The sequence below is a fragment of the Rhipicephalus microplus genome, chromosome 8 (assembly GCF_043290135.1).
Source record: "Rhipicephalus microplus isolate Deutch F79 chromosome 8, USDA_Rmic, whole genome shotgun sequence".
In the NCBI taxonomy this organism is placed as follows: Eukaryota; Metazoa; Arthropoda; class Arachnida; order Ixodida; family Ixodidae; genus Rhipicephalus; species Rhipicephalus microplus.
Genome location: NC_134707.1, coordinates 62083600 through 62097651, shown reverse-complemented (window position 1 = coordinate 62097651; position 14052 = coordinate 62083600). Strand labels below are relative to the sequence as shown.

General features: G+C 45.9%; 2 protein-coding genes across 8 annotated transcripts in view; one reads left to right on the top strand and one right to left on the bottom strand.

The window, feature by feature from the left end:
- Window positions 1–14052, top strand: part of LOC119164514 (uncharacterized) — a 232378-nt gene that overhangs the window by 18850 nt on the left and 199476 nt on the right. For 3 of the 7 annotated variants that reach the window (XM_075871964.1, XM_075871965.1, XM_075871963.1), the window contains exons 4-5: window positions 96–190; window positions 7020–7253. The exons of 1 other annotated variant lie outside the window; for it this stretch is intronic. In XM_075871964.1, the coding sequence (XP_075728079.1) occupies window positions 96–190; window positions 7020–7229 (305 nt within the window). In that variant the 3' untranslated portion in view covers window positions 7230–7253. Of the gene's footprint in view, window positions 1–95; window positions 191–7019; window positions 7254–9533; window positions 9962–14052 lie in introns of those variants that run through there. 3 more of the 7 variants (XM_075871968.1, XM_075871966.1, XM_075871967.1) reach the window with 2 other exon arrangements.
- The window catches only part of LOC119165450 (uncharacterized), a 181706-nt gene that overhangs the window by 79998 nt on the left and 87656 nt on the right, over window positions 1–14052 (bottom strand). The gene's annotated exons all lie outside the window — the stretch shown is intronic.

Sequence of the window (14052 nt, the reverse complement as noted above, 5' to 3'; positions counted from 1 at the left end):
AATAGAAGCTCTTTGGAATGAAAATTTAGGTTTTTATAATTAATTATTATTACTATCAGTAATATTAATATTATTTATTATTATTATTATTGCAGAAGAGCCACCGTTGGTTGCCTTTTTAAATAGATCAGCGGCTGAAATACAAGTGCTCCTTCAATCAAACGAGACGCAGCAAAGTCAAGTGGAAGGGGTGAGTACATCTTTTGACTGGAAAGACATGTGAACCCTAATCCCGAACTGGAATGCTGTGAAGTACAGTAAAACCTCGTTAATTTGGAAAAAAAAAAAAGGTAATATGAATACATTCTCCGGTCCTGGCAAGTGTATGTATTGTTCATTGGCATCAACCTCGTTATTCAGGTCATATTTGGCCACAGTGCGATTAATGATGATTGTCAGCGCACTTGCCACTCACGAAGTGCCAAAAATGTGCAACGCAAGTGGCGTTTGCAGACAACCGATATGCGGCGGCACCCTCTACTTCGTCATCAGTGCGAACCTTATGGCAACGTCTTAGGTAACGTCCTTATGTCAATGTACTATACTAGGTTAGAGTATGACGATTGCAAAAAGAGTGGAGCTGAACAAGTGTTAACACAATGCCAAACTCCACGCTACAGCTATGGACAGAGTGCTCTGCCACACCGACTGCGCTGTGCTGACCGAGCTGAAAGGCACAGCAGTGTCGCGAGATGGGAGAATTTTGGCTAGTTCACGCAGTCAGAGTTTCAAACCTGAACCTAATCTGGTAACTTTGGATAACATTTCTAATTATAGTGTTTCAGGTTAACAAGGAGAGGGGAAGTTTTGAGCAGCGGTAGCTTTGTGAATAAGGTTACAAGTAGCGAAAATTGTGGCTTTTACACTCCTCTTGTAAGCAAAGCAGAGGATTTATGTATTCACCAAGAATATTGTCGCAGGTAATGGTTATGAGCCATCAGCTGTAGCGTGAAATCGCTTGGAAGTGAAGAAAAGAAGACTTTGCTTCCTGGTCTGGGGGGCGAGCAAACGTCGATTTGTCGCTGTCTGCTATTTCGTTCGTGGCACTGGTGGAGGTGCTGGGTAAATGCGCCTCAGCTGCAGATTTTCAGCTGACACACCGATCTACTTGGATACAGCTACAGCTCCCACGGCAAGAAGCAGACGCTGCCTGCGAGGACTATCTCTCAAATACGGTCCTCTATCTCAAGACTACATGGCAACTTCGACTATTAACCAGGCGAGTCAAACCAACGACGCCTATTCTTTTCTCCCGCATGTTTTTCATGCGCCGCAAACGCCACGCTCATTTCATGGAGACATTTATGAAGATGTTCATGACTGGCTTGACCACTTCGATCGAGTTGCCAACATCAACGAATGGGATGAAGCTCTCAAGCTGCGGAAAGTTTTCTTTGCATTAGAAGACTCTGCCAAAACGTGGTATGAGAATCATGAGGGTTCCTTTGCGACGTTCAGCCGACAGTTTCGTAATGCGTACTGCAGCACTGAAAGGAGGAGAGAGTGTAGCAGGCCATCTCGTCTCGAAACCAACGACCTAGCGAGAGAGTTTCGATGTTTGTCGAGGACATGCTTGGACTCTTCAAGCGTGCCAACCCTGCAATGCCCGAGGAAAAGAATGTGCGGCATTTAATGCATGGGGTAAAAGAGCAGCTCTTTGCCGTACTCGTGGGCAATCTATCGACGACTGTGGCTGAGTTCATAAATGAGGCAACCACAATGGAGCGTACTCTCCAGCATCGGTCGTCTCAGTATGAACGCCACGACGTGACCACTGCTGCATGCTGTATCAGGCTTGACACCGATAAATATGCCATTGCAGAGTTCATAAGAAGCGTTGGCGGGACGAGCAGCGCCAACTCCAAGCAGCAGGACCCCAACCACCCGTAAATGCTCTCGCAGACTTAATCCGAAACGAGATCCGACAGGTGGTCACCCCACTCGCGCCAACAAGGCCTGAGGCACCTGTGCCGACTTATGCGGCGGCTCTGCGATCTCCTGCATCACATGCTCCTGATCCCACCATGTGGACAATTGATCAGGCTAGCCATCGATTCCAGGGCAATTTTTGGACTCTGTCACCCGCCTCAAGGTTTTTGAGTGCACCAACTTATCATCCGTCTGGATTGCTACAGAACGCCACAAAGGCCAGCGTGTGGCGTACGTCAGATAACCGCCCACTCTGCTACCACTGTGGCGATGCAGGTCACGTCTACCGCAATTGCCAGTACCGCCAACTTGGTCTCCGTGGCTTTCACCATGATGCTCGGTGCCCGTGTTACGGTGAGCGTCCCCGCGACATTGAAGCGTACCTTGCGGGCCAGCAAGCTCCTCGCCTTGGTCAACACCCCCAATCACGATCACAATCACCTCGCCACCCCTCGTCACTTAGCATTACCTCGTCATCTTATGCTCCTTTCAGAGGCTGGTCACCGAGTCCCCAAAGGGAAAGCTAGAAACCGCGGCTCCTGGTGGTGAAGCCGCGTCCCAAGGAACTGTCAAAGAACCTCCCTCGACGCAAAGACTTTCCACTCGTTTCTGAAAGTCATAAGACTGTTTCCGCCGATATCACTGTACACTTCGATAATCACATCGTCACTGCCCTCGTTGACACCGGCGCCAATTATTCGGTTATGAGCAGCGCCCTGGCATCCCAACTGAGGAAGGTGACCACTCCTTGGCAAGGACCCCCGTTGCGCATGGCAGGGGGCCACCTCGTCACGCCTACTGGAATGTGCCCAGCCTGTGTTCGAGTCCGTGCTTTGACGTTCACAGGGTCTTTCCTCGTATTACCTGTGTGCTCCCGTCCACTCATTCTGGCACTGGACTTTCTTCGCGAACACGGCGCAATTATTGACCTACGAGAGTTGCAGGTGTCGAGAGTTGCAGGTGTCCTTCGAGGACCCATTTCATCCTGAACCTAAAAACACCCACTTATCAAAGGCTGCCCTACGTGTGTCCTCCGAATCTGTTACTATGCCTCCCCGCAGCAGCCTCTTTATCAATGTTGAATGGGACCAAGACGTCCTCGATGCTGTAATTGCAGAAGAAAATTTGTCTCTACTTTTTGCACAACAAATCTGCGTTGCCCGAGGTATTGTTCAGCCCAGGAGGAAGCAGGCTTGCCCCTTTTTTGTATATTTTTCTATACCTGCACTTTACGTCGGTAGGAAAAGTTCCTACGACGCTGAAGTTTGTGATGTATATGATATAGCCTTCGTCAAGTGTGTTGTATGAAGTTATGCTACCATGCCAATTGTTAGTCACTACTGCGTAAACTTTAATTAACTTACCTGTTGGATTAGTCCTCTGTTAAAAATTGCCTGTTGTGTTGCCTTTCTTGATTTCATTTTGTAGTGCTTGTGTCAACAAGTGAAGTGTATTTCTTTACCCCACCCTGTAACGACCTTTGGCTAATAGTATCAATAAATAAATAGTCACGAATTTCAGCGAGAAGTATCGCCATCTTACCAAACACACTGCGATCGCATACCTTGAGGATATTGCCGACGTCTCTGGTCCCTCAACATTATCTGCTCTTTCATCCTGCGATGATTCCGCCATGACATTCGCAAGCACTCTCGACGTAAACCAGGGTCTACTGTCCGCACAACGGGAACGTCTTTTGAAGCTACTCGACTAATTTCGGGACTGCTTCGCTATGACTTCAAAAGTGAACGAAACACCGCTTGCCAAGCATCATATCATCACCAAGCCTACCGAGAGACCGATTCGACAGCACGCCTACAGAGTCTCGCAAAAAGAACAAGACGTTATACGCCAACAGGTCCAGCAGATGCTCAAGGACGACATCATCCAGCCATCGACCAGTCCGTGGGCGTTCCCTGTTGTGTTAGTAAAGAAAAAAGATGGTACCCTGCAATTTTGCGTCGACTACCGAAAGTTGAATAAGATCACGAAGAAAGATGTGTATTCTTTATTATGAATAAAGGACTTGCTGGACCGTATTCGCAATGCTCGTTACTTTTCTTCCATGGATCTACGCAGCGGCTATTGGCGAATTTCTGTTGATGAGCGCGACCACGAAAAGACCGCCTTCATTACTCCTGACGGACTCTACGAGTTCAAGGTCCTTCCCTTCGGCTTATGCTCGGCGCCAGCTACTTTTCAAAGAATGATGGACACGGCTCTTTCTGGGCTAAAATGGCAATTGTGTCTTGTCTACCTTGACGATGTGGTCGTCTTCTCGGACACGTTTGAGCAGCACGTCCAGAGCCTATTTTTTTCAGGCGATTCGAACAGCTGGACTTTCTCTCAAACCTGAAAAATGTCACTTTGCTGTCGAGGAACTGAAGTTTCTTGGTCTTGTTGTCAGCCACGCCGATATACACCCAGATTCTGAGAAAACGAAAGCTGTTGCCGCATTTCCTGTCCCATTGAACAAGTTCGATCTCTGCCGATTTATGGGACTGTGCGCATAATACAGTAGCTTTTTCAAAGGCTTTTCTAAAATCGCTGAACCGCTAAATGAACTTACAAAAGACGGCGTACTGTTTGTTTGGGGTCGTGATCAGCAACACGCCTTTGACGCGCTATGAAACCATCTCCAAGCCCCACCTGTACTCAGTCACTTTGACGACAACGCTGCCACAGAGCTACACACAGATGCCAGCAACGTCTGACTTGGAGCTGTCCGACGTTTCAATGGCAAAATGGCGTAGAGCGCGTGATTGCCTTTGCAAGTCGAACACTATCATCTGCAGAGAAAAACTACTCTGCAACAGAAAAAGAATGCTTGGGCGTTGTTTGGGCTATAACAAAGTTTCGCCTTTATTTGTACGGTCGACCATTCAGGGTAGTTCGTGACCACCATTCTTTATGCTGGCTCGCCAACCTCAAAGATCCTTCCGATCGTCTAGCAGGGTGGAGCCTTCGGCTGCAAGAATTTGACGTTACAGTCATTCACAAGTCAGGACGCAAACACACTGATGCGACTGTATCTCATGTGCGCCAATTAAAAGTACGAACGTAAGCATTCAAGAGGACGATATATTCCTTTCCTCTGTATCAGCGACCGACTTGGCTCAACAACAATGCAACGACATGCAGCTAAGCCCGCTGATTGACTACCTGAAGGCCGAAAACGCAGCCTTCCTCGAAACTTCGCACGAAACTTCGGGTTGTGGTTGCCACCGATTATTCAACGAGTTACAGCGAAACAAAGGCCCTGCCCAAAGCTACAGCAGCCTAAATCGCCCAGTTTTTTGTCACCAGCATCGTACTTTGTCACGGTGCGCCAGCTGTGATAATTACTGATTGTGGTACAGCTTTCATTGCAGAGATGCATCAAAAACTGCTGAGACTAAGTGGTACAGAACATCGGAAAACCACGGGTTATCACCCCCAAACAAACAGACTCACTGAACAGCTGAACAAGACCATTGCAGATATGCTGTCAATGTATATGGCCCTTGATCACAATAATTGGGATGATATACTCCCTTACGCAACTTTTGCTTACAATACAGCAGTCCAAGAGAGTACAGGTTGCACCCCATTTCACTTAGTTCATGGTTGAGAGGTCACTACAATGCTCGACGCAATGCTCTTTCCCAACAACCTGGGCATGTTCAACGCGGACGCTGCCCTGTTCGCTCAACGCGCCGAGGAGGCCCGTCAACTCGCTCGACACCGTATTCAGGCTCACCAAACTGCGGACGCACGCCGCTACAACCTTACACACCGAGAGGTTACCTTCCAACCAGGCGATGAAGTTTGGGTGTGGACTCCCATCCGATAGCGTGGTCACTCTAAAAAGTTGCTGCGGCGCTACTTCGGCTCGTACAAAGTTCTACGCCGACTCAGTGATGTTACATACGAAGTTCTCCCTGATAGCACCTCAAGAAGTTCCTGTCGGTTTCCACAAAGTGATGTGGTGCATGTGTCTGTGAAAGCTCAAGCCATATTTCTCGCGTCATCAATCGAACGTGGACTGACTTACCATGCAATGACTATTTTTTTGTCACTTTTGTTTCTTTTTGATTGTCTTGTGTCCTAACTCCTTTCTTTTACTGTACTGCTACAACTTATTGTAATGAAGTTGCAAGGCTTGGCTTCAGTCATTAAATTAATCTACGATAGGTTCGTAAAGCAGTGCATGGCATAAATGAAGCAGTGCCTAAACCCTTGAGGTAGGCGCTGTAGTGGACTACATGAAAACGTGTCGAACTCGTGCAACATAAATTCAAGGCACTCGGTATTAGATCCCAAGAAAGAAAATGAGATGAGAAAATGAATGAGTTTGAGTAACTATGTGCAATTAGCATGCAATCAATATCATATTTATTCTGCACTCTGTCAGGTTTAATTTTTACATAAAAGAACTAAATTTTATAGACTTTTTGGTTCTTTACACATAAGGGACTGAAAAGTCTTCAAAATTTCTGTTTATTTTACTTTGCTCAGTGAATTTTGTTTTAGTCCACTACATAGGTCGGCAAAAATTGTGGAGCTCACTCAAACTCTCACATTAAATACATTTTGCACTTAGGACTCACTCAGAAAAATTTTCCTGAGCCGGACTCACTCAAAGTCGCCACTCGCTAAAATTTTCTGCACCAAAAAGTCTTAAAAAATTTTTGTGCATTTTACCTTGGTCAGTGTTTTTGTTTTCTTCCACTGTTCGTCCCCGACCATACGAGATTCCGTCAAACTCTTGACTATACTCTATATGTTTTGTTACGATACTTCGCTGTATTGGGATTCACCCGTTGCGTTCGTTGCTCTAGCAGTTGTGGTGCGCAACTGTTGATGCAAAGGTCGTGGAATCGAATCCCAACCTCGGTGGGCACATTTTCCGTAGAGGCTAAAATGTCCGAGGTCACTGTATTTAGTGGCATTAGGTAGACGAAATTTTCGAAGCCCTTCGCTATGGTGTCCTTCATAATCATATCGTGGTTTCGGGACGTTATGCCCCAACACTTGCCATCCTTCATCGAATTGCAAGTCAAATGTGTCCCCACATTGTTGTGACACCTTATCTCTCTCTCTGTCTTTAGGTTACAAAGCAGCATCCTCTGTATTGTAGAGGACCAAGAATAGCGACTCCAGGACCTGTGAAAGTCGTGGAAGGTGCCAGTGCATATGCAAAAGAGGCTGCTGACAAAACCACATGGTGTACAGGCATCTATCAGACCAACATGTACTCTCCCACGGTCTCCTGTTGGATGCAATCCCACGATCTCGAAGACAGCGACAATGTTTCTTGAACGTCAGAACCGCTTTTCCAAAGTGTAAGTGCACCACTTTGCATCTTCAAATCAGCAGCATCTGAAAGTGCCTTGAAGTTCCAACACCTGAAAAGCCCCCATTGGTGATGTTGGGCCTCCTCTGTAGTGGAATGAAAACTAATCTCTGGCTTAGTGCTGTATGTGTGGTGTTGCAGAGCCAAACAATACCTCCCCTTGAAAATTGAAATGTTTTCAAGACCTATGGAGCGCAGAATGATGACATAAAACCAGGAGCCCCATGTACTTCCACACACACTGCGAGCAATATACAGTAGACTCGCAATAATTCTAACTCTGACAATTCTTACTTTCGGTTGATTCTAACAAAAATTTGTTTTAGTTGCCCTCTATTTTTTCAATGTATTTAAAAGGCTCTTAATTCAACTTAATCATTTGGTTAATTCATACTTTTTGCACTTCCCTATCAGAAAATATCTGCTGCTTTCCCACTAATATTTAAAAGTTTGCGTGTTTATATTCCCAACAGTCTAAAAATGAGAAATGAGCACCTCAGGGCTTCAAGGAGCAAATGTTTGAAGGGAAGCACATGCATGGTCATAGGCGTACCAGCCGGGGGGGTATGAAAAGAGAAAAGTTAGGGGGGGGGGGGGTGAGCCTGCCCACATTTGGCAGTGGTCACTCTTGCTGCACGCTGCGGAAACCAAGTAAGGCGAAGTTTTTCGCCACAACAGTAATCACTCAATTTGTTCTTACGGGAGAATGAAAATGTTACGAGGTAATGTTACAACATAGTGAAATTTTGCCAACATTTACTCTGTGACGATTTTTCTTGTGGGCTCTTCGCGGTGCGGGTCGCCTATGCGACGCCTTTGCATCTTGTGCTGTAGCATTGCAGAGCAGGGAAGCGCTGAACAGGGGCCCTATATTATTACATCACTTCATCTTTTTATTCTGCTGTGACTTGATGAATTAACAAGAATCGACTGTATCTGCACTAACGCGGCGACTTCGCTGCCACCTCTAGGTCGATTTCATGGCCAATAGTTATTCAGTTTATCTGTGTCTTCGTGGTAAGTCCTAATGGTATTCCAAATGTGCTGTTATTGTTACAGTCAGTGGTGAAGCTAAAGTTGTTTCATAAAGCTGGGATTGTCACACGAGTTGAAGAACGCCTCTTGCGTGCACTATTTAGTTAGTGTGTTATTATGTGGGGTACACGCACAAATTCTACGATAACTGTGCGTATCCAAGGTTTGTCTTCAGCAGAAAGTACTACGCTTGCTGAATTGAAGTGTTTGCTGGGATTCGCAAAATTGTTTTCGAATTTCACTGCGGATGTGGCAGCAATTTCTTTCTCTCAGTGCCATGAAATGCCCCTTTGGATTGGTCGTCCCACCCACAGTGGTTGTGGGGCCCGGCTGCTGACCCGAAAATTGCAGGTTCAATCGTGGCTGCAAACAGTTGCATTTTCAATGGAGGCTAGCTGGAGGCCCGTTTACTTGGATGTAGTCGCACATTCGAGAACCGCAGGTGATCGAAGTATCTGGAGCACTCCACTATGGCGTGCGTCCTAATTGTATTATGGTTTAGCTAGTCAAACTCCATAAATTATTATTAATTACCTTCTCTCGGACGGTGTATGCTCTTGTGCCAGTCTGCCAGATTTGACAGCACCTTTGCATCTGAACAAAGTACTTTGACAACAGTTCAGAAATGACAGAGACAAAAAGAAGTATTGACACACTACAGCACTGAACTTCTGAAGTAAGTGATAATGAAAATACAAGCACACTTAAATACTGACGACCTGTCACAAAAGTGGCCACATTACACATGAGGTCAGAAGGCACCATTTTTAATCCTGGAAACGAATACCAGGCATGGAAAATTCGAATCACTTTCATGTGAGCAGGCACAAAGAAGATTGCTGTGGTCCCGAACCACATTATCATGCCAGGCTATGGAGGGAGAGCTGAAGCACTGATCACTTCGTTTCTCACCATATCAATCTTCTTTTTTTTTGTGGCTGTTCACGTGGAAGGGATAGGAATTTTCATGTTTTTTAGTTTATTAGATTCAGAATGGTGCCTCCAAATGTTGTGTGCTAAGTCCTCACATGCATTAGCCTGTTGTCAGCTATTAAGTGTGCTTTAATGTAAAAATATTTAGCTGCTAGTGAAGAACTATAGTTTGTCTTTTCTTGCCTGTGTCGTTTATGCACTGCCTTCAAGATAATAAAGAACTATCACCAACTTGCTCAGTTATCAATTCTTCTACAGCATCTTTGCAGCGTAGCTCATTCAGACTTCTGGCTTCTTTCAGCAATGCCTCTAGTCTTGGAATATCCAACGAGGATCAGCAGTCGAATGGAGGAATATTGAAATGGTGATGGCATCACAGATGGTGATGATGAGTGCAGACTGACAGCAAGCTCACCTTTAATGAAGAAGGAGAGAAAAAGGCCCTGCCACAGTCAATCGAGAGCCCGCACTCTTCATCGTCAGTGACAGCGTACTTCTCTCATGGAGGTTTCAAGATCTGGAGGCTTTGAACTTACGACAGTGCTGTGACCTTTCCAATGCAACCTGTGCCTACGAATTATTGTATATTGAAATAGTCTTCTCGCGTCTTACATTGACACAGCCCAAGGGAATGTGCCGATTCTGCGAGCACACGCTTGCTCTCAGTGGTCATTTTCAGCAAATAATTAGCAAATAAATGAGAGTCGAAAGCTCGCATCTATCGGTTGATTGGATGGTGTCAGATTTCTTGCTCTATTTTTGATGAAACTAATTTTAACCATTCTTTCCACCTGCCATCCTGCCTTGCCATCCTTTCATCCCTCTTGACAAGCCTCAGCTGGTCCCCGAGGGCAAAGCTGGACTGCATTGCCTTCCACATAAACCTGCTGATAATCTCTTCCTGCCCTTCGGTGCTAGCTGTGCATTCCCATGTGCTGTGGTTCGGTGTCAGTGTGCTCTCACTCCGCCGGCATATGTATTGGTATTCTGTGGGGTATTACGTATGTAATCTGCGGTTGGTTGTGTGTGTTTGTGGTGCCAATGACGCAGAATCCACGGCCGAAAGGTACTTGTGCGGTACTGGGTGGAGCCTCAGCTATTCTCAGTAATATTGCGGGATTGCCTTGTAACTGTGATCGATGGTGGTTAGGTTCTCCACGGTGTTAGACTGAAGCGTGCAGAACTTTAGCATTGAGAAGCTGAAGCTAAATCGCATTCATTGCTTCGCCCCTTTGGCGAAACTGACTTTTTTTCTCGAATACTAACCACCTACAATATATTTTAGCAGTCCATTGTACAATTTTATTTGCGGTACTTCTTGTAGGAAGTTTTATTATGCAGAAGCAATACACTCAAATCTCGATATAACAATCCAGGATATAACAAAATATAGGTCATAAGGAAGTAGATGAAAAATAGTCTTGCCACAGATATAGTGTTAGGAATAAACCTGCATAACGAATGTTTAGATGTAACAAATTTATTTTTGTATAAGATGCAACTTTGTTATAATGAGGTCTGGGGTATGAGACAAGGGGGCATTAGATTTATGCGGCATGCATAAAACATGACGAGTTAAGCTAATAATTCATCCACTTTTCTCTTGTGGTTACAAGCACCGTCACATAATATAGCACAGCCTCATGTGATGCACCAGAATGCCTTTGAAGTGCCTGCTGTGATAACGTGACTACGATTTTGAGGTTCTCCCCACCACAAATATAGGCTCCATAAAAACACCCACTACCACTTGGCAAATGCGGTGGGCGCACTTTGAGAAACGAGCCGTCTTAATGGTGTATCATATGAACTAAAGTCAACACATTCTTTGTTTTGTAAAATGGTGGATAACTTCAGAGGAAAACGTTCGAGCTTTCCAAACTCTGTATATTAACAAATCACGCCATGTTCCTTAGAAACGAGGAAAAAAGCAAGGGCAAGAGATTTTTGGCTCACGTGCCTGTCATCTTGGCAAGAGATTTTTGGCTCACATGCCTGTCAGTGGGCAGAACAGCAGCAACACAGGAATGTCGCTAAATCGCTGCTTGTTTTTCATGCAGCTTTTTGGATTCTACCATGGATTGCTCAGCGGTGACGCTGCCTTATCGTCCATGCTGCCTCTTTTGCAACACGACGATGCTGTCGATTGTGTGCCTTTGGTCTATCCTGCCACACCGCTTGAAGTTGACCCTGGCACATTGCACGGCTTTAGCGATGGACTCCATCGTGTTCCGCCTATGACCGACGTCATCTACTCAAAGCCATTCATCGCTAACACGTGGTCGGCAACGTCAACACGGGACGCTATAAAGGCCATCGCGGCGGCTCCTCGCATCAGTGGGCAGAACAGCGGCAACACCAAAATGTCGCTAAATCGCTGCTTGTTTTTCACGCAGCTTTTTGGATTCTACCATGGATTGCTCAGCGGCTACGCTGCCTTATCGTCCATGCTGCCTCCTCTGCAACACGACGATGCTGTCGATTGTGTGCCTTTGGTCTATCCTGCCACACCGCTTGAAGTTGACCCTGGCATGCTGCGCGGCTTTAGCGATGGACTCTCACGTGTTCCGCCTATAACCGACGTCATCTACTCAAAGCCATTCATCGCTAACACGTGGTCCGCAACGCTATAAAGGCCATCGCGGCGGCTCCTCGCATCAGTGGGCAGAACAGCGGCAACACCGGAATGTCGCTAAATCGCTGCTTGTTTTTATACTCCTGATGCCTATAGCTATCGTTCCGACGACCGCTTCTTATTGCTGCTGTTCTGCCTGAACAGTCTTGTTGCTCTCGTGTTTTGCATTTTTCTAGCCTTCTCTTGAGTGGTGACGTCGAACTTAACCCCGGTCCTAGAGGTGTCCCTTCAGCAAATACTGCTAAGACAACCGATGTTAACACCCCCGTTGCGAGTGGCACTGGCAGTTCAACTAGTTCCCCAACCGACATGGCTAATCTTTTTGCGCAACTACTGGCTGGCCAGAAAAAGATTTCAAGCGATATTACAGATATCAAAGAAGCATTTAACTCGCGGTTCGAAGCCCTTGAGACTCGTGTATCTGCATTAGAATCTTACACAGCTATTGCTAATTGTAATGTGACAAACGATACGCTTAACTATGAAATCGCGTCACTTAAAGAATTTGTCACCAAACTCAGTTTAAAGTCAGATGATTTAGAAAACCGCTCACGCCGAAACAATATTCTTTTACATGGCTTAGCGGAAACTCGTGATGAAAATACCGACTTTTTGCTGAATGCACAGGTGCTATCTGAGCGTCTTCAGATACGATGCCCAGATATTGAGCGATGTCATCGCAGTGGGCGCGTCAGCTGGCTCCCGGCGGACGCTATGAACCCGATCCTGTTTTCACGCAGGCTCTGCTACTTATCGCTCCACGCACGGCTGGCGCGCACGAGAAAACGACATGCTCCGCAGCCGATACCAGCTCCAACACTGAAAACTACGAATACGAACGATCACAGATCCTGGACTTCACCGTACCACCACATTCAACCTCGGCGCCACTATCAACAGCTATAAGAAGATCATCCTACCGGCTACCTGTCAGTGGGCGCGTCAGCTGGCTCCCGGCGGACGCTATGCATCCGATCCTGTTTTTCACGCAGGCTCTGCTGCTTATCGCTCCACGGACGGCCGGCGCGCAGCAGGAAACAACATGCTCCGCAACCGATACCAGCTCCAACACTGAAAACTACGAATACGAACGATCACAGATCCTGGACTTCACCGTACCACCACATTCAACCTCGGCGCCACTATCGACAGCTATAAGAAGATCATCCTACCGGCTACCTGTCAGTGGGCGCGTCAGCTGGCTCCCGGCGGACGGTATGAACCCGATCCTGTTTTTCATGCAGGTTAGTTCAAAGTATTCTACGGTGAAAACTGCCGATTCGTTCTTTGTCCAGCTGACGTGCCCACACTACCTGAGTGCTTTTATATCATATGCAAAAAAAATTTTACTGTCGCTGCTATTACTATCTGGCGATGTGGAGCCAAATCCTGGTCCTAGTGACCGGGAACTACTCACAGAAATTCTTGCGGGTCAGAAAAGTATGAGGAAAAGACTAGACGGCATAGAGATAAAAATGAAGAATGTAGAGGAATCCGTGGCAAAGCGCTTTGAATTTGAAGCAAGAATTGACAATATGGAGGATAGCATTCAGACATTAGAAAGAAAACTTGTTGATATTGAAGACCGAAGTAGGCGAAATAATCTCATAATATTCGGTATTATTGAGAATGAAAATGAGACGCCCGAGTCACTTATGGAAAAAAATTGTTAAAGAAATATTTGAGGAAACACTGGGTGTACAGGTTTCCTCACTTGAACGGCTGCACAGAATGGGGCGTAAACAAATAGATAAACCGCGCCCAGTAATCATGAGGTTCTTGGACCACCGTGATAAGCTGAACGTGCTAAAAAATTGTTCAAAGCTAAAAGGCAAACGAAATATTACTATCTCGGAAGACTTTTCTGCTTCAACAAGGCATGTTAGAAAGCAATTATGGCAAAGTTCCGCCGATGAAAGAGCATCTGGAAGCAAATTGCAGCTTTTTTACGACAAGATCAAGATCAATGGCAATATGTACACGTGGGATGATACTAAGAAGATAAGGGTGCTGTACAAATGTTAGGTAAGCTAGTTTGCGGATATGCATGTCACCTGTTGATCTGGAAGCATTCGTGCAAGCTTATGCACTAAGAGTTGATCTCAAAAGGGTAGATGCTAGATAAACACCAAGATGTTTTTACTGCGTGTCATGCAAGACATTAGTGTTATTTTGGGCTCTAAAT